The sequence below is a fragment of the Columba livia genome, chromosome 4 (genome assembly GCF_036013475.1).
Source record: "Columba livia isolate bColLiv1 breed racing homer chromosome 4, bColLiv1.pat.W.v2, whole genome shotgun sequence".
In the NCBI taxonomy this organism is placed as follows: Eukaryota; Metazoa; Chordata; class Aves; order Columbiformes; family Columbidae; genus Columba; species Columba livia.
In genome coordinates, this window is record NC_088605.1 from 49,648,887 (window position 1) to 49,669,734 (window position 20,848).

General features: G+C 41.3%; 1 protein-coding gene across 50 annotated transcripts in view; it reads right to left on the bottom strand.

The window, feature by feature from the left end:
* Positions 1–20,848, bottom strand: part of ADGRL3 (adhesion G protein-coupled receptor L3) — a 385,183-nt gene that overhangs the window by 26,450 nt on the left and 337,885 nt on the right. For 29 of the 50 annotated variants that reach the window (XR_010472325.1, XR_010472324.1, XR_010472326.1 and 26 more), the window contains 6 exons: positions 17,275–17,341; positions 15,866–15,957; positions 6,121–6,147; positions 3,911–4,079; positions 2,152–2,277; positions 328–424 (listed from right to left, as the gene is read on the bottom strand). Coding sequence is in view for 46 of the 50 variants with exons in the window: in XM_065061628.1 (XP_064917700.1) it covers positions 328–424; positions 2,152–2,277; positions 3,911–4,079; positions 6,121–6,147; positions 15,866–15,957; positions 17,275–17,341 (578 nt within the window). In the remaining 4 variants the exon portion in view is untranslated. The remainder of the gene's footprint in view (positions 1–327; positions 425–2,151; positions 2,278–3,910; positions 4,080–6,120; positions 6,148–15,865; positions 15,958–17,274; positions 17,342–20,848) is intronic. The other 21 variants (XR_010472327.1, XM_065061633.1, XM_065061632.1 and 18 more) reach the window with 1 other exon arrangement.

Genomic DNA, 20,848 nt, shown 5'->3' on the forward strand with positions numbered 1-20,848 from the left:
TCAGTTCTTCAAACTAGGTATATAAGCATCAACACAGCCGGTTTTGTTCCAAGCACACAGTTTTTCTTAATGTCTATGTTCTGCTGTTCATTTTTACTAACTTTTTTTGCTTTTCCTAACTCCCTTCCAGAAATGACAATTCTTGAATATGCGTGTATAAAAATTAAAAAAAAAAAAAAAAGTAACAATCAGTGCAAAACCTCCTCCCAGTTACTGCTGTAGGAAAATAGGGTCCAGTGCTGTTTGGGCTGGGAAGGGGCAACCCATTTCCAACTTCTTAAAACCATCGCAAGAGTTAGAGATATGAAAAAATAAGTTTATAATTACCTCTGTTGAGTGAAGCTGAACTGTTTATATCTCCGGTAATAAAGGAAGACTCGGACTGCTTTCGAACTGTGTCATTCCACATCCTACGAATCCGGCTCTGAAGAGGGATGGAACCACAGCAGGTAATGAATTTTCAGCCGCTGAAGATATTTTTCTTTCTGCCTCACTAAAGATGCTGACTAGCATGTCTGGCTCAGGACAAGATTTGTTTCCAAGCCAGCTGTAAGCAAGTGCTTGCTGTTTCACTATGACACTCCTCGTGTGTACCAGACCCTGCCCGCCGAATCTCAGAACACAAACACCTATCTCAAATAAGAAAGGCATAATACAATTGCTGATATCTTAATTAAAAACAGCAATAGAAACCATATACGAGAAAAACCCAGACACGTGCAAGCTACGGCTTTACCAATATAGCACCAAATAACGAAAAAATAAATGCCCCCAAATGAATGATAAATGGAAGCACAATGTGACATGAGGCCCATGCACTTTTACAGCAATTGTTTTTTCACCTGGACATTTAATATATTGTATTTCTCTGACACGGTCCACTGTAAAGTAATTATTCTGTTTCCTAAGTCAGAAAAAAAAAGGATCTTCTGAGTGTTCCACCTTACCTATTCAAAAGTCAGGGATCAGATGGAACTTCATCCACTCTCCAAAACCTATGTGAGGTTTCTCCTGACATTTCCATCCTTCCAAGGAAAAACTTGTGCAGGCAAAATAATTTGCCTTGGTACCTCAAACCTGAGTTCTGTATTAATAAAACCAAAGGCTTTCAAATCAGCTACCTACATGGTTAGTGGATATAGTGAGTTTTAGACATTATTGATTACTGTGGGATTTGATGGCTCCCTAATCTATTGCTGTTATTCACCCTGGGTAACATCCAGACCTGCATAAATGCCAAAGCAGAGCTTTTGGGTGACATCTTGGAATCTGTTGGAAATAAATAATAATTGGCTCCAAGACATACATCGCAAATTACATTTTCCTGGGAGGTTATAAGCTGTTACTCACTGCATGTCTTTCATAATTTAATAGTGGAACTGTCATGTGTAATTACTTCCATTAGTAATACCAAATAAATTCATGTTTGGTTTCTATTGATGAAGTAAGCTTCTCCATTTTATATGAACTGGCTGTCCATAAATCTGTATGCACAAGTCTGCTTTGAAACTGCTAAGTGCGCAAACTGCACCAACCTGAATTTTTAGGTGACCACAGCAAAACAAATCCAGTAATTGCGTAAGATAATACGACCCTAATGGATTCTCCTAAGAGATCTATAAAATGAGGCAAATCGAATGAGGCGAGGGATTGATCAAACCACTGAAGGCTAGAAATCAAGCCCTTTCACTGGGAAGTCTATTGGAAGATTCTTGCAGTCTTTTTTTAGCAAGAAAAATATTTGGTTGTCATAACATCATTCCTGTTCATTGCAATAGCAGTGACAACCACCTTCAACTTGTGATTAAAGGATGTACAGGGATGTAGCATAGCTGAGAAAATGCTCCCAGCTCCTGATGCCCATGGAGAGCAGGCAGGACAGCTCAGGTTGTGAGCAAACCCTGCCTCTAGAAGGCAGATTTGGACTTTTTATTTTCACTGCATTTATTTAGAAGGTTCTTGGAGGGATGCCAATTGCCATCACATCCTGAGGGAAGCTGTCATGTTGATTTGGGTCTGGGAGGGATGGAAATCTCTGGGGGCACACCAGGAAGAGCTCTAAGGCAGCTCTTTAGGCGCTGAGAGGGGTTTCACTCCTGACATTGTTGTGGCAGTGCAAAGCCTTGGCCATGGACAAGAAGTGTGGGTTACCTGTGAGCCTGTGGAATATCTTCCAGGAGTCCGTGACCCCGAGGTTTTTCCTGAGCCAATAGAGCTCTCTGTACTTTTCCCACTACAGCAATGCGTGCGCAGGCATTTTCCGTACTCTTTACGTACCTGGCCAAAGAAAGAGCAACGGTGGTTAGTGGGCAGTTCCTCCTCCTCCACTGCCTTCCCACACTCAAAACAGCCTGCAATTTTTCCTAGGTGGACAACTCAGAAATGGCTGTCGGGCACTGGAATAGGCTGCCCAAGGCAGTGGTGGAGTCACCATTCCTGGAGGGGTTTAAAAGGCACATAGGTGAGGTTCTCGGGGAAATGGGTTAGTGCCAGGCTAATGGCTGGACTCTGTGATCTTGAGGGACTCTCTTGCAACCAAAATGATTCTGATTCTGCTGTTGCAGCATGTGGAGAAGAAGCGTGTTCCAACTTGATCTCAACATGACCTCACCATTTACCATAAGGGACTTGCTTTTATGCAGCAAAGCTCCCTGTTGTTGACACTGGTGGGCTGTAGCTTCCTCTGAGGCACATCAAAGGAGCATGGGAGAAACTACAGATACAGTATTTATGACTGAAAAGTAATACCCTCATCGATTTGATATAAACTAGCATCATGGCACATCAAGGTACTAAAAGGACCTCTCCTGGCATGGCACTAAGAAAAAAAATTCCAAAAGAAACATATAAGACCTATTGATTTTTTTTTTTTCCCAATTACTTATTGCAATCAAATTCGAATTTCGGGGAACCGGAATGCCACTAGCCCTAGAGATTATATTCCCAGGGTGGCAGGATCCTGATTTCCCACAGCACAAGCCGGTTGTGTTTTAAATGGGCATCACAGTCCAACCAGGCTGACTCCTCACCTGCAGTAAAGCCATGCCACCTCCTTCACTTCAGTTGCAATTTTTTAATGGGCAACGATAACCCCGAAACCAGATGGGACAAGACTGAAAATAAGCAGACTGTCCTGAAAAGCCAAAAGCAGGTCACGTTGTCCATTGACAAAAAAAATCCCCAAAAAACGGCAGGGATGTCCAAACCACCAGCTGAGATTCCTTGGAAACATGCAGTTAGCTGTGAAATTTTGCCAGACTGTCTAGAAGCATTTCAAAACTCTGTGAAACAAGTGTTTAAATAGGAAATTACAGCTTTTTTATTAGGCTCTTCCTTCAGTGCTTGAGACGAACGCAATACCATGAGTGCCCAATATGCTCAAGTGCCTAATCAATCCTTTGCTGAGAGAAAATAATTGAATTGCTTTAATTAGCCACCCACTGCTTGCCTCTCTGCAGCTTTTTGCTGATTTTCTAGTCCATGAGAGATAGGAAAAGAAAGGATTTTTTTTTTTTCCCTCCTCTCAAATAATTCCACCCCACAGCAAGATACCAGCTGCATTCTCCATAAATCAGGAGCGACCAGAGGCATTGCATGCACAGCTCACTTGCAACGATAAATTTTGCTTGTTTTCATAGGCCAGATCTCCCTTCCCTGAATAGGAAAATGTGGGAAACACCAAGAAACTGGGACCCAGATGTATCCATGTATAAATTCTTCCCAATGTTTGTACTGGATAAAAAGGCTGCCCTTTAAAACCAAGATGTGCATAAAAAATTATCAACTGACACACGCAGACTTGGAGAGCTTTGAATTTCAGTGAAGAATAAAATTGTTTTTAACAATATTTATTACTGATTGTCAGAGGCTTTTTGTCACCAATTTTGCTGCTAGGAACAGAATGTCTTACCTTTTTCTGGAGGACACAATGGAAAATGAATATAAACATTCCCTGCAGAGAATTAAATATGGTGAAGAGATAGGCCATGATGACTGTGCTTTCATTAATATACATGAGTCCGAATGCCCAGGTCAGTCCTAATAGGCAGAGTAGGGCTATTGCACCTATAACCCAGGACCTGTTAGGGGAAACAAAAAGAAATAAAAGAAATAAAAGGATTGGTTTTTCATCTACAAAAGGTGGCACATGTCTACAAGAAGGGAAAGCTTTGCCTGTGGTTTTGGCAAAAAGAGCGTATCAAAATGGGATTTTTGTCTTCAAGTTGGATGCAGTTTGCAAATCTTCAAGCTTGAGGAAATACACGGAAATGGAAATGTTATGAGCATGGGAATTTATCACCACCAAAGTGTATTTGTAACCACAAAGTTTCTTTTTTTTTTTTTTTTTAATGTAAAAGCAGCGTGTATGTAAATGACAAGTACATGCGATTTCTACAAATGGCAAGAAAAGAAAACAACCAAAGCGACGACTCTAAATGTCACTTTTTTAGTGCCTGCTGGTTTCACTGGGGCCAGCTGGATTAGCTGCTTTATGCCTAAAGCAAAGACACATCTATTGCTGTATTTTAGCTCATCTCCTATACGCCTGTAAGTCAGACTAACAACTACTAATACAAGCAGATGGGCAAGTTTGCCAGATTGGCTGTGCAGAAGGATGCTCGTGTGATGAGGGGAAATACGTATATACCTATAGGTGCTCACAAACCACCTTTTTTTTTTTTTTTTTTCTTTTAGGCATTAGAATGAAAACACAGCATTACATCCTCCACTGAAGTTTATAAAATACATATTATTTAACCACACGACCAGAAGAGCTCCCTAAGGTAACCCTTTAGTTAGGCAGTTCTTTAAAAATCACTGTTATGTATGTAGCAGACCAAAACAGCTCCTCTGAAGCATTTCCAGTCAATCTTGCTAATAAATATTTAGTGTGATGCAAACTGGAAATGCACTCTCAAAATGCTTTGGAAAAGTAGCCGCTACATAAAGTTTACAGCTTTAGCTGCTTGGTATATTTTTCTCCCTGAGATTCCACCATCAGTGAAAGCACAATATCATCTTAACTGCATGACAATAAAAAACAAACAAACAAATACCCACCATTTTTTTTTTCCCCTTAAAAAAAAGAACAACAAATTAAGTGGAAAACACTTTTTGCCCTTCTCCTTCTCTTCTTCTCCATGATTAAGTTTCCCATGTTTACAGAGACTTTTAAAAGTGATTTGGAGGGTATCAGAAAAATATTCCACTCCAAAGCACAGCTGATTCTTGAAACCGATTAAAGAGCCTTTGGCTGCAGAGGTGTGCAGGACCAAAATTAAAAAAAAAAAAAAAAAAAAAGGAACCAAGCAATGAAAGAGAACATGGGAATGATGCTGCAAAAATGAACACCAAGGACTCTTCACCAGAAGAACAAACTGAAAATTGACTGGAAAGTTCATTTGCTTCTGTTTTGTGCTACTGCACTTTGCTTTTTGGTTGCTGAAGAAGAGGCATGGATGCCCTAAGGCATGTGATTTCTAGGCATTTTGGGCTTTCTAGGCATTTTGGGCTTTCTTCACAGTTGTGGTTTTTATTTTGCTCTCTGTACAGATCTGCTGTTGGTTTTCACTTTTTTTTTTTTTTTTTTTTGATATAGTGCAATTTTATAGTAATCAAGAGCTCAAGCCATCGTGTTTCAGTGCAACTGGAAATCAGAGATTTAAAGTTATGGACAATTAGGTACCAACTAAGGAGCCAGTCTCCAGTGCACTGAATGCAGATTTGCTCCAATTAACCAGAATGGGAATCACAAGGATTTTACCACCTTTCTGAAACTTTGCTTTTGTATTTGCGTTGCCACAAAGCACTTGCAGCGAGGGTTGCTACTGGTGTAACAAGTCTGCACCATTAAATTGGGAATGTTCACTTTGAATTCAAATAATGTCCAATCAAATATAAAGCCAATAGGGTGACAATTGACTGGCGATACATGTGCAGTATGTTTACTCTGCATGTTAGCTGTATGCCCAACCGTTTTCCTGCACAGTTTGCTCTTCTGCCTCAAATGCGAATGACAGAAGCTTTAATGATTTTTTTTTTCCCAATATTGATCTGACAGCTGGTTCACGGGACCAACACTGATAAATGAAATTTATCAGCCATTCAGGTCATTCTTACTTGATGAAGGGTCTGTTATCCTCATAGCTAAAGAATGCATAGACATAAAGACAAGAATGCCAACATTAGAAATAGAATGACAGTGAGAAAATTGCTTTTTGCTTGTCCCCCTCCCATCTCCAACCCATCCCAGCATGATGTTGGCCAAAGCCCCCCCACCAAAAGAGAATTAGGGATATTTTTTACTCTGTTGCTGCTATTCAGACCCTTGCAAAGCATTCCAGCAATCTGCAACAGCCTGTCTTCAAGGCAGCTGAAGGCTCTTGTTTCATCTTTGTACAGACAAAACATGAAGTCAATACATTTGAATTACCTTTGTGCTTGAGGGTAATACTTCAGGAGCACGTCAGGAGAGAACCAACAAAAAGACCTGAGCAATTTGTACCCTATTTCCAACCCCATTTGGACATGGATGCACCTAGGACCCACTGCCCAAAACAAGCAAGTGCCTTGAGAAGTGAGATTTTTCAAAGAACATTTAACTCCCCAACACACCAACTCTCATAAAACCTGTAGGATTTAAGTCTCTTATACCCCTCATGAAATACAAATAATTCCTTTTCATTTACCAGTTCAAGTGTTGTAAGAAGCTTAACATTTGTGTTAGCAACAATTTGTACCTCACAAAAATTACTCCGTATTTTTTTTTTCTTTTTTTCCCAGTAAAGTCTGTGAAACCTATCAGTGTTGCAGTAATACTGTGTCATTATCTGTAATACTTAGACAAGAAAAAAGCCTTGGAACAGCTTTAGCTCCTAGGAAAACAGAGCTTCTAACTGGAAAACTGAGATTATATTCACTAGTGTTACAGGCAAATAACAGTTGAAGCAGAAATCACGGGAAGACGAGCCTGAGCCGCTTAGATGTGAAGTGCTTTCTCTGTCACTGATTTGGGTAAATTCTTCCAATTCCTGGCAGCAAGGAATTACCTACAAGAACAGTTAAGTTGAGGCAGGTGAGGCTTCATCCGCCCCTGAAGAAATACCTTTCTCTCCTGACTGCAGAGATGCCTTAGGGGGGCTTCATCTTTAAAAACTAAAGTTTAAAAGTAGATCTTTAGTGGTTTGACCTGCAAAATCTTACCTCCCTTGCATTTCTTCACAAACCCAATGATGGATAGTGGATGGTTGACCAATTTGTATAAATATCTAATTAATTTTCTAATCTTAAAAAGAGCCCTGACTTTACCTTGGGGCAAAGACTTCCTAAGGTTAATTACACATTATGTAAAACTCCTTCAAAATCTTGTTTAAGTTACATGTCTTTCCATTTCTCAAACTACTTTCTCCTTCAGTTATGAAAAACAATTGTTCATATTACCTTCTATACTCCTTTGGCACTTCCAGACCAACACTTTTTCAAAAAGTTGCTAAAATTAGGTACTTATATGCTTGTTTAGATGCTTAAGGAATTTCAAAACCAATACATCCTAAGTTGCTTTTGACCTACGAAAAAGTCTCCAAAATCCCTTTCATGCTGCCTTTTAAAAACCCCAACATATATTATATGTATATACCAATGCATATTTTATATATATATATGTCTTTTTGACACAAGGTGACTGAATTGCCAGAATATACATTGATAAGCAAACATAGGGGCACAGACAATCTGTACCTTAATATTTCATGGTGCAAACCACTTCTCTGTATGCAGATTTGCAACAACTGGATTGTTATAGGCTTCATTTTTTTTTTTCAGCAGGAAAAGGCAAGAATTTACCTTCATGCATAGATTGGTCCTTAAAATGCTGCTAATTGGAGAAAGCCTGTTATCAAAAAGCAGTTATTCAGCTCTCATTTAAAAATAATAATGTTCAGTCTTCTTACATTTGGAAAAGTTGTTTTTTTTTAATATATTTAACAGAGTATAGTTTTTTGAGCCACATTTAGAGTAAAATTGGGCCTTTAATAAATCCCTACATAACTAATCAACTTCAGGTGTTATCATAGTATTCAATCCTTTATGGTCTTAACTTTACCTAACTGTAGTTTATCACTATTTTGATAACCCAAAGTATTTTGCCATATCTCTGGTATCAGGAAAAGGCCTGGGCTCAGTAAGCACATGAACTCAGGCCCCAAAATATCATGGTTTGGCTAGTGAGCAAAAAAGGCCAAGTGAGTACACAGGACCATTAGCAGCTGTTACGGGTGATGAAACCCAAATAAAAATAGATGGATGATGTGCTCCCTCTAAAGCATTTGGAAAGATGCATGGAATTTATTTTAACAGGGAACAAATAAAGCAGGGAGACAGACGCTTCCTGCAGGTGAGCACGAGAGACACAAAATAGAGTGTGTTATTGTGTTGCCAATATGAGGCAGTAGGGATATTTGTTTTATTTTCTACCCCCCCTCCCTTATTTTTTTTTTAATTTCAGGGATTAGAAAAAATTGATTTATTGAACTGCTGCAAGTCTCCAGGAAGGAATTGGGAAGTCCAGCATTCCCCTGGTAAAGCAAACGGTTTCATTGCTAATTAGGGCAAGAGTGTCTTCGTGGCAACAAAAATCAATGGCGAGCAATAAAAGAGTGCTTAAAGGATTTTTGCTTTGGCGTTTCATGATGGAGTTATGGTGTCAGTGGCACAAAGCCAGAAGTCTTCCCGATGGTCTTACTTAGTCTGCTGGTGTTCATCCCATGGCTTTCCAAGGCATCATCTCCAAGTCTTGGCTTTTTGGGCTCCTGTGGCCCCTTGGAGAGGAGGTGGCCAGTCCCCTGAAGACCTTTGTGACCATCTTGAGGCTCAGGTGGCCTCTCAGCAAGCAAGCCCTGGCTTTCCATCCCTTGATGATCTGGAAAGGTCAGGGGGTCCTGTCTCCTCCCGTAAGGGAGATTTTCTACAGATTCTAAGTTGCACCAGGAGCTCTGAAAATGTTACCCAGACAAATGAGGTCAAAACTTCCTTGATGATGCCCAAGCCCAGGGTTCGGGGCGACCTACATCTGATTTTTTTCTGTCAAAGGCAAAGCATCATCCCTTTCCCCCTCAACTTGGCCAGGGAAGCGGGGAAGTCACAGCCCGCTTTCTGAGATTTGTTCTTAATTATTGCAATTGGAAAGAGCAATTCTGTTAAGCTCATCTCATTTTCTGTAAGTAATTAATTACCCTCAGAATTGCCTACCGTGTTCATTTCCTTCCTCCTCACTTCACAGAGGCACGCCACGATTATTCCAACCACACTAATGTGTAACCACATATCTGATTGTTTCCATACCATGTGGATTCAGTGAAGCCTTTAGACACATTTGTATTATACAAATAGCAGCAGCAAGGCTTGCTGACAAAAGACTTAAAATGTATGGCCTTTTAAAACAATAATCATGATTTATGGGTTCACAAAAAGACTTGAGGTATTTAATATCTTCCAGAACACTTTCTCAAATCAATAACCATTGATTGATTTTTTTTTTTTTTTTTTAATATGTTCAGGTTTTCTGCCTCCAAGGCACTCACAAGCTCCACACCCAGGCAAAACACAAGTGTGCTGTATCTTTTCTTAGTGGAAAGCTTGCAAATACTTCATTTTGTGCCCACTCCGAGTGATTCAGTTCCAGACGCTTTGGCATCACAAACTATTTCCAAGTTGCAGTGTTTTATGATTAAACAAAAATATCTTGAAACTGATGGATGAGTTGAATAAATCCCAATAAAAAAATAAAAAATTATCCTACTACCTCCCTAATTTCACTTGTTTTTAAAATGGCTAGAAAAAAGGATGAATTAATGTGCCTTAGTAAAATGACGCCCACTAAAATTATTGTTCTGCATCGGTAAAGTCAGTTCTTCCTACCAAACGGGAAGAAATATTGCATTTTCAAAAATCTAACTCAATCTTCACTGCACCAAACTCAGGATGTTTACTTTTTCTGCATTTCCATCAGCTGAGTAAATAAAAGGAGACTGGCAAACCTCTGTTCCTGCCAGCAAAATACTGCTGTGTTAAATCAAGGATTTCACTTAAACATTTCTGCGGATGATTTCTGGAAGTTCTGTTTAACCTTTGTTTTCAATTTTCTACCTAAATCTGAGGAGTTTTTTACGACTTAAGAAAACCCACAGGACTGAAACAAGAAGCTAATCTGGGGGCTGGCATTAGTCATGTCTCTTTAAATAAAATACATATGTTGAAGCAAGAAAATGAGCAGATAATCACTTACACCCATACAACATATGGGGAGAGCAGGATATGGCAACGGTTTGTACGGGAGGCACATTTTCAAAATGGGCTTCTTAGTTTTGTGCCCCCAGCCTGGGCCAGCCCCCCTAAAAGAGCCTGGATTTGGCTTTGTGAGGTTTTATATAGTAATAATGAATGTTGAGGCTTTGCTTTTGGCTCCTAATTTTAGCTTTTGGGTTGCACATTCTCAGATTTATCTCCATAAACCTGTGAGCAAGAGACTTGTATGGAGGAGGAAAAAAAAAAAAGAGTAGGGTGTGAGTTTTGTTTAATCTGAGGAAAAAAAAAAGGCAAAAAAAAGGTCTATCGATGTAAGGCTTGCTGTAAAATTCAAGTGGCATCAACAGAGCTCTGTGCTTCCAGAAATCCTGCAATGTCCTGCAAAAGTGTGCCCTGCCAGTGACCAAACACCCACTTCAGACACGCAGCATAAGTGCCTTTCTCTCTGAATAACCAGCATTTTCAGGTCAAACAGTGGGTGAGGTTAACCTGTTTTTCCCTGCGCTCCTGGACACACAGAAATGGGTATTTCCCCACACCCCAGCTTGTTTTCCTGTCTGTAAGCATATGTCCAGCTGTAATTTCTTCTGAGGACAATTATCAGATGAGAAATGGGGCTTTTCAGTGCATGACAAATTCAGGAGAGAGAAAATAATCACCCAAGCCAGATGAGACAAATCAGCTTTCTGCAAGTCAGAAACTGAATAGAAAATTCATTTTTAAAAATTTGTCCATTAAATCTGGGCTGTTTACCTTTAGCCCCAGACCATTTAGAGCTCCCACAGTGCGCAGCAAGGCTGAGGGAGCTTGTTTTGGTCATTTGGGGATTGATTTCTGAGGGCTGCAATGCAGGACACTTCTGCATCGTCCCCCTTAATGGGATTTCAGGTTGTGTTCTTGTGAATCTGGCCACAATACCTAAAAAACATTATCTCCTGCATGTTTAGAGTAAATGTAATACTTTTTTGTCCAGGGAATTTCAGGTTTTGGAAACACTGCTTATCCTATTGTTGCAGAAGAAGGGTTGGGTTTTCAAAAGAGGGAAGAAAGCTGCAACAAAACCACACTGATTAATGCCAGGATTAAACTATCATAAGGCCTCTAATTAACAGTGCCTCTTTAGCAACAAAAGAAGCTCCCAGCTAAGTTTCTGTCTGCAAGAAAGAAAATTATATTTCCAGGATGACTTTCAGGTGGGTTTCTATTGCACTGACTGAGCCTTTCCAGCAAATCCAGGACTACAGACTGACAGGCTCTGCTTGGAAAAGGTCTCCACGAGTTGTACTTTCCTAAAGAGCATCCAAGTGGCCAAGATATGCCCTGGCTAAAACTGTAAGGTGATAAAATGGGACAAAAAGAGACACAAACCAACAAAGTCCTCCACCTCCTGACTTCTTGCTGCTGGGTCTGCAACCGCGTTTGGCAGCTATGGCAAAGACCCTGATGTCAGTACATATGGTCAAGAGTGTACCTGGATTTACCATCACAGAATGGTCTGGTTTGGAAGGGACCTTTAGAGTTTATCCCTGGCCATGAGCAGGGACATCTTCACCCAGATCAGGTTGCTCAGAGCCCCAACCAGCCTGGCATGGGATGTTCTCCAGGGATGGGGCATCCACCTCCTCTCTGGGCAACCCGGGCCGGGTCTCACCACTCTCAGGGTCAAAAATTTCTTCCTCTTCTCCGGCCTAAATCTCTCCTCCTTCAGTGTAAAACCATCAACTCTTGCTGTATCACAACAGGCCCTGCTAAAAAGTCTGTCCTCATCTTTTTTCCCTTTATTAACACCCCAACGACTCGAATGAGCAGCATCTAAACAGCTGCAGAACAAGCACTGCACAACTGCACAACAAAAAGTTGTTGGGGGACAGGGTTCAACCAAAACCCCGTGTTTTTTCTCAGGGAATGGCCATTAAAGCCTTTGTAAATGTGCAGAAGGCTCATCGTGCTGCAGCATCTGGCACAGGGCAGATGAAAACCTGGTGTGTGAGGACCGTGAGCAGCCACGGGACGTGCACGATCACCCTGAAAGGACGTGATGGATGGCAAACTGGAGAACCACGCTGGGCTAATTCACACATAGATCAATTTTCCTTTGTCACATAAGGCTTTCTGCAGGAATGTGAATATAAAAAAAACAGTCAGCGCGCTCCTGTCTCTGACAGTCTGAGACATTTCACACATCCAACGTCTACTCGGCACAACGGAAAAGCGCGAAGGAGAGAGACTTTGATCTGCTTGACTCCAGAAAAGGCCCCACATGGCAGCAACCTCTGGTAAAACAGGCTCACAGCTGCTCTGAAGTATTCCAGATGGTAACAAATTCTCATGAGGAGACATCTGCTACCCAGAGCACATCAATACCAGCACCAAGATGCTTGTCACCCGCACCTCACAGGCTAAAGATGCAAGCAGCACAGCACCAAAAAGTTGGTGAAGTCTCTGGCTTGAAAGGTCACAGAATCACAGAATAGTTTGGGTTGAAGGGACCTGCAAAGCTCATCCAGTCCAACCCCCTGCCATGAGTAGGGACATCTTCACCCAGATCAGGTTGCTCAGATCCCTGTCCCCACCTGGGTGAATGCTTAAAATTTCTGTTTACATGTGTTGAAGAAATAAATCAAACTGATTATTTTCAAAAGGTTGTAGGTAAAAGCATGCTGCTCCTGGTGATGGTACCTGTTGTGAAATGAGAGCTGTTCTGCCCTCCTGGCACAGAAACTCTTGCAGCTCTGAACAACATATCCCATGTACACGAGCTTAAAAATCGGGACTAGAGCATGAACCTCTCTGCCTTGGCAGGCACAACCCACTAAATTCAGCTCAAGACCAACCTGCCAAAAGGGAGGATGCTCTTGGCACAGGGGGAACAGCCTACCGATGTGGTCACGGAACAACAGCCACATATTTATCCCTCTCCAAAGTGCTGGACTGAGCCAGCAAAGTTGATGTAGGTAAAGAGTAAACCAGCTCTCTGCTCATCAAATCTCTTGCTGGGTAACCCCTGAGTACCCGGCACTCCACCATGGGAATGTCAGACTCCCCACGCTGGCACAATAATACAGGGACTGTTCCCGAAGGTTCAGGAAGTTGATTTTTACAACTTTGTGCAGTGCCTACAAATCTTGCAGCCTCACAGCATCTGGTTCAGGCAATGCCGTTTGAATGGCTTTACTGTTGGTGCAGTAATTAAAGGTATCCCAGGTGACAGGTGATCCCTTATCAAGTTCATTAATTTAAGTGGAGTTATTTGGCTCTCTTTTCTATACTTCATAACGTATTTCTAACCTTGAAAGTGACATAGGCAAGCACCAGATTGCAGGGGCGCTTATTAACAGCCTATTAAAATATTTTATGGCCTTTATTTTTACGTTGCCAGAGGGAATTGAGTATTTTGCTGTTGTTGAACAGGCTCAGGATTTATGTTGCGAGAGCTTCACCACAGCCTAACACAGAGCAGTGCTAGGAAATGAACTGGGAGAACAAACTACCATCCAGCTCTATAAAGCTGTCACACGCAGATGGCAGCAAGGGGCCCTTACCCCTTGGGTCGTTTTATCGAGCCAATAAGATGAGATGCAAGGCCCTGGGACCATGCTGAGAGCCAGCTCAGCAAGGATCTTCTTGGTCAACTCTGGAATAACATGGCCTGTGCATTTTATCCCAGAGTTGCTTGTGCCACATCCACATTTTGCAACTGAGTTAGAGCTGAGGACTTTGGAAGAAGACCATGATCTCACCTAGAAGAAGACTACAATCTTACCTAAAAGATTATGATCTTACCTAAAAGATTTCCAGAGATTGCAAGCCCATAGCATCCCTGGGAAAGCTCTTTCCAAGGTGACTTCCCTTCTCTGTTAAAAATCTGCGCCTTGTCCTAACTCAAGCAGATCCGTTATTGAGACAACACATGCCCTTGATTTAGAGACTTAACTTCATCTTGCTCAGGTATTCATAAATTACATTCAAGTCCCTTCTGAAATTGTTTTGACAAACTTCAGAGAGTGAGTCTGGGGTCTTCCCGAGTTTGTATTATGCTTATCTTATTTTATCAAGCATAAGAAAACAATTCATAATGAAGGAACGTGTTTGGAATTATATCAGCAACATACTTAAAAAGTATTTGAATTGCTTGTGTTTTCAAAACATTTTAATGAAGTCAAATTAGGAATAGGCACTCATCTGCCAACGAACCTATAAAATATTTTACAACAACATTATAATTGACATAACTGGTTGTATAAATTGCTGGCATGTTAAACAAAGATACTAGAGATTAGCACAAGCAAGATTATTCAGTAGACAATTATTATCTCCGATTTAATTATAAGGGCTTCGGTGTTTTTTTTTTCCCCGATTTTTAATTTAAATGTCGTACTGCAAGGCTTTCTAGACAGAGTTGGTGTGGGTAACCTTAAAAAGACTGTTCTTAGCAAGTAATCCCATAGGACAAATGCATGATGAGTAGTCATCTTAATAAGTGTTATTAAATGTACCATTCCTTTAACTCCTCATCCAAGAACCCACTGAATGAACGTGACTATCGCATTGGGATCGGTCCTGGACATCCAGGAGAGACTGCTCCTCCGATTTCATCTTACACCAACCTGGGCAGGGATGGACACAGCCAATGAGCATCCTGCAGGTCCCTGACACCACTGAGGTCCCCTGTGTTTGTCCGGGCACCAGTCCCGGTACAAGCTCCCCTTGCACCATGGAACAGAAAGGACAAGCAACTTCCAGTAAACTGCTGACTCCCAACAATTTCCTCCTCCTGAAGTTCATGAGATGGTTTTATTAATTAGCAGGCTCCCCATCTTATCATGTGCTGCACCTGAAATCCCACTTGTATTTTTGAGGTGAGCAATTAAAGCCAGAGGTACTCAAATAAACAGACACTGATGAAGAGTAATACTCTATCAATATAACGAGGCAGCTTGCTAGATGGCAATATGCATGGGCTTTGATGTTAAGCAAGCGCAAGAGTTAAATGTGCCTTGTCTGGCAAGACCATCCCCTGATGCGGGCACTCCCGAGTAAATTCCCAGTAACTTTGCTGCAATTAATCAGATTCTGGGGAGAATTTGGGTCATTAAATTTGTCAGGGGCCAAAATAAACAGCAAAGAAGGAAAGCTGCCGCCCTCTGAGCACAGAGACATAGTAATGATCAACGATTTCAGCACTTACCCTGTAGAGACTGTGATAATTAGCCAGTAATTATTGGGCATAATTTCCTTTTATGTAGAGGGACTAGGAGATTACCTGCTTCAAGGACAGCAAACGCCAACTTTGCTTTCTTCATGCAAAATTGAACGGAAAATGCCACCATGGGCATTGACTGAACTCTAGTGACAGTGGAGTCCCTCCTTGATCATCAGACACATGCTGGTACCCATTAGAAACCAGTTTGTGGTGCCACAGCCCAGCGTATTGTCCTTGGTTATCACTGTTGCTGGCATAGTCGGTTCCCCTGTACGCTCCTCTGAGAGGAACAGGACTATTAACAGCAAAGGATAGAAAGACGTAGAGAAAAAGAAAGTTAAAAAAAAGACAACCACTTACTTGATATTGTCAAGACATCCAGATTCGGGTTTCAGTATGGCAGTATGATGGAACATTTTATAGAGTGCGATCCCCAGAAAGATGACATTCAGCTGCAATGGAAGGGGAAAAAAAAGGTTACGTGACATGTCAAAACACAATGGGGAGAGTCAGCTTCTTCTCCGTAACAGATGAGTTGCTGTAGGAAATCAGCTCTTGATATGGTTTTATAGCAGTCAAATTGCAGAAAGCTGCCAAGCGTTTTAAAACATGAGCTAGCTGGTAGATGGTGGGAGTGGCAGTGCCACAGCGTCACTGAAGCCACGGCCCCATGTATGTTAGTGACACAGGCCTGGTTCCAACAGCGACTGCAGCGCTACAAATGACATTACAGAAAATTAAAAACATTTGCTGTAATGGCTTTTCTGTGTCTGACAGTACCATCATAACAAGTAACGCCAAACATCTTGCTCAGCTGTCCCCATTGTAATGAAGCAAAAGAAGCATCTTTTTCTGCAAATATATCTTTTAAATACAGTGTCATGGGAGAGCTGGGCAGGGAAATCATGACTGCTGAAGATGCTTACCACAATGCAAAGCTGAAAAATAAAAAGGAAACAGGAGTTTGATTTGTTCTGTAAAAGAGAAGATTGTATTTCAACACCTTAGTCTTAACAAGGCTGGCAGTTCCTGGAAAGCAGTTCTCAAAAAGCCCAGGCCAGGCTTTGAGACATAATCAAAAATGGAAGATATCTTTTTATGAACGCATTGATTAAGGGGAAAAAACAAAACAAAACAAAACAAAACATAGTTGTAGCTGGTGGCAGGGCCCTCTCTCCAACGTGGATAGTTGCAGGAGAAGCTGGGACAATGTCTGCATTGAAGCGGAGGTGCCTGGTTTGCTGCCTTAGCCAAACTGTAGCCTATTCCAAACAAAGAATGGTTTATTTAAGCCATATTGGAGCGATTAAAGCATAAGAAAACCCCAGCTGCTTTGAAGTCGGATTCTCTACCTTGTTGCTGTGTGAGCTGATCCACTGGCAACGTGCTAACGCATGAGCTGCCGGAGAGCAAAAACCCCCATCAAATCTCTCATCCAGTTTATTTTATTCCCCCCCAGCCCAGATTTCTCTTTTTTTGGATGCAAAGCTTTGCTCTGAAGTTCAAAAGTGAGTGGCATCGCAATCAGTTTGACACTTCTCAGTGTCCAACGGCACAAACCAAACTCTGCAAGCGCACATTCTCATCAAGGATTTGGCAATGCCAAGAGCCGCTGATAATGAGCGTCTAATTACTTGTGCCAGGTGTAGTCAAAGAAGAACATGCCTTTCTCAAATTAATCTGTGTAAATCCAAGAGAAAGAGGAAAGAAACAGCAAAAAGTTTTATTTCTTGACCCGACAGATGAAGCAGTTAATTAGGAGTTCTTACCATAATTATCAAGGTCGCGGGTCCTATAAAGCTCCAAATGAAGTAGGTGTCAAGTCGGAGCCAACATCTGTAATGAAACAGAGGAGAGGAGGCAATTCAAGGATTGCGCCCAGTACATACATCAAGAGTTGAGCGAGCGGCAAAGAAAAATGTGAGCTGCAAAACATGCCGGTGGGAGACAGGAAATATTACATTGCTTGTTCATTTAAATGGTGAATTATGTGCCCAATTTCTGACAGCACTCTTGATAAAGGAAGGTAATTGCTTCTGGAGGGAGTAGGGGGAAAACAACACATGGCCTAGTTGCTAAAGTTTGCTGCATCCATTGGAAAAAAAAAAAACAAACTTCAAACTGTATTTAGTTTTGTTTTTTTTTAAGGAAGGGGTCTGATGGGCATCCATGGAGCCACTTTTTCGCTTTAAGCTCCTCTTTCCAGCTCTGACGCAATGCAAGCTGTCTGTCTAATGTCAAGCAAAATGACATTTTTCCAGTAAGCAGATCGGAGCAAATTTGGTGCAAATAGGAAGCAGGATCTTGATATCAGAAGGCTAAGGGTTTAATTAGGTTTAGCAACTTCCCCTTTCAAGTGTTTTATTTCCCTGAACCTCCAGAGTGTTTTGTTTCCACTAACGTTTTGAGGGTTGCATGTGGTCTGTGCTATCACATGAAGTTGATTCATGGCCTATAACTAAATTATTAATCGCTTAATTTTGACCGCATGTAATACTCCCCACATTTTTTAAGGCCCCTGGGAAATTACATTTCAATTCCTAGTTCATTCCAGGCGACAGGAAGATAAAATGGGAAGCGACTGGTTACAAGACACACAAATATAAATTCTAAGAAAGTTTCACACAGTGTTTATCTTCTTGTGTTTGCAATGCTTGCAAATCACAGCTCTGTTTACATGCAGAGGACTGAGAAAGCATAAAACCACTCTTACATTACACATCTGATGGAACTGCATAATTAGGTAAGTGACTGGAACTGCATACATGCATTTATCATGGTGGAAGAGATACAAATCCTCATCAATGATGGCTCTAGCACACATGCTGAATGTTTTTACAGGTCTCGGCAGTCTGGAAGCTGTGCCAATATTTACGGTTGTACCTCTATTTGTCACTGATCAAAAGGCAGTTGCTTCCATGACCATTACTCCTGAACTGCCTCTGCCACTCTGCATCCCAAATATTCACGTGACAGCATCAAAATCTTCATGCGAGTGGCAAACTGAGAGGTTTTCGGGGAGATTGTGGAGAATTCTGGTCCCCTCTGTAGCTGCTAAAGATGCAGGTGATTTAGATGCAGCTGGCAATGGACCAACACAAGTGACTAGAAACTAGCAGAGCCTGATTTCCTACAGAAAAAGTTTTAGGTGACCATGACATCTGTGTTTCATCCATACTAACATCTGAATTGCCACCAGATTTGACAAAGGAATAGAGGTTTCAAGGATAATGAAGTCCCTGGAAAAAGTCCTCCCCGCATCCCTAAAGAAAGACGCCCAGACGGCAGCAGCTCACACATTACATGGTATTTCAGACTTTATACCTACTCCATCCCCTAGGAAAAAAAATATAACTGGTACTTGTGCTTCAGCTGTCACATATAAATCAGGGAATAGGCAGCCACACAACTTTTTTCTACTGATAATAAAAAGTGCTAGTGTGTGGGAAATGACTCAGATTTTTTTGTTTTGTGTTTTGTTTTTTTCTTAAATGAAAACACTTTGAACTTTTTTTATTTTGGCCAGTTTAACATCCAACAAATCCCCCAGCCCCTGTCGCACAGTGTATTTTAATTGCCAAGCAACTTGGTTTTCCTTCAGCAAGACGACCAAGCCAGCTCTTGGAAAGCGCAGGGAAGGGGAAAGACACAAGACCTCTCTTTTTTTTTCCACCTCTCTGCATGCCTTAAAAAAGGTGAATGTCATTTTTTTGTTTGTTTGTTTGAACACAAAAATCACCTTTCTATGAAACTCTGTATGACACTTGTTCTTGGGCAACTGTATGAGAAGCTGTGGGAATGACTCTAGATTTTTAAAAGCCTTCTTTTTTTTCTGGTCATCAGGAAAAGATGCAACTTTGAGCCCGTTCAAGTCATACCTCATTAAAAATGCAAACAAGCACCAAAAACATCAAAACACGGGCACCCTGCCAATTCCATTGCAGTGCTGTAAATTGCTAATCAGACAAGTTCCACACTGAGCTTTTTTTCTCCTTAAAAGACAAAAAAAGAAAACCCACATGTGCAACGAGCTGCATAAATGAGCTCCTGGAAACAAGGAAGCAATCAAGCAACTTGTTTCCCAAAGTTGCTAATCTTGGGCTGCACTACGAGTCGAGACTTCGCTGCCGTTTATCAAACAAGTCGAGTGGATAATACCAAAGCCCGCGGATGTGGGCCATGTTGCTCCAAACCTCATGCCTTCTTCCAAAAGAATTCAGTGCTCCTACCAGTGCTTTCTTTTCCTTTTTAATTTCCTCCTTTGCCACAGTGACAAGCCCCTATATTCATATAAAGCTTTTCCCAAGTCGTAAAGACTACAAAGAGTTTGCTCTATTTTCTGCATGAAGAGAAATCAAATACTAAACTATCACTTGGTGTGCATGAAGTATAAACAATAAACAATAATAAGCTGCCATTGGACCATAAAATTTGAAGAGCCCTAAACATATCATTGTGTTCAGGAGAGCTTAGTGTTTTTTTTGTTTTGGTTCTTTTGATTGGTTGGTTTTTGTTTTGTTTGGGGTTTTGTTTGTTTGTTTAAACACACACACACACACACACACCCACACCCTCCTAGTTTGGGTGCCATAAATATGTATGCACAAGACCTGTAATATAAGTTCCAGTGTCTGCATCGCTCACATGTCTTCCTCCAAAGACTGAAAATAAAACAAGTTCAACAGAGCCACCCAAGACAGACCACAGAGAAGCTATTTTCTGAGCAAGATTAACATGCATAAAATGTTGGCGGCCGGTGGATGGACTCAAGGGCTGTGTACGCACAGTGAGCTTGCATTTTGCTTTCTGACAGCTAGATTGCTTACCGTGGATATTCTGCTTTAAAGCATAGCAAAAAGGGGAAAGAGAGGGGTGGAAAATATAGATTCCTGGCACGATGAACTGGATCACCAGTGGAAGAATATACCTACGAGTACATCCTATAGAATACCCTGAGCCATTCGAAGTGTAGCTGCTTTTGAGCTGTGGCCATTGAAGACTCAGCAGACCTACCCCTTAAGAAATGGTCACTTGGAAGTTCACGTGATCCTCACCAGAATCACTTCAGCAATGTTGGAGGACCCCACTGTCTGCCATGGGGCTTCCTGGTTTGCATTTATACTTTAGGAATTACGAGGTGAGACACAACATTTCTGATTTATTGGGGGGAAAGGGTCAAACACGGCTCAGCTCGCTCACGTGAAGAGTTCCAGCTGGCTTGAATGGGATGATGCTGCTCGGTTATAAAGGCAAATTATTTAGCCTAAATCTCCTAATATGGGTGGTTTGAACTGCTCTTAAACAAAAAAAACATTAAAAGGATCAGTGCCAAACATTGGAATA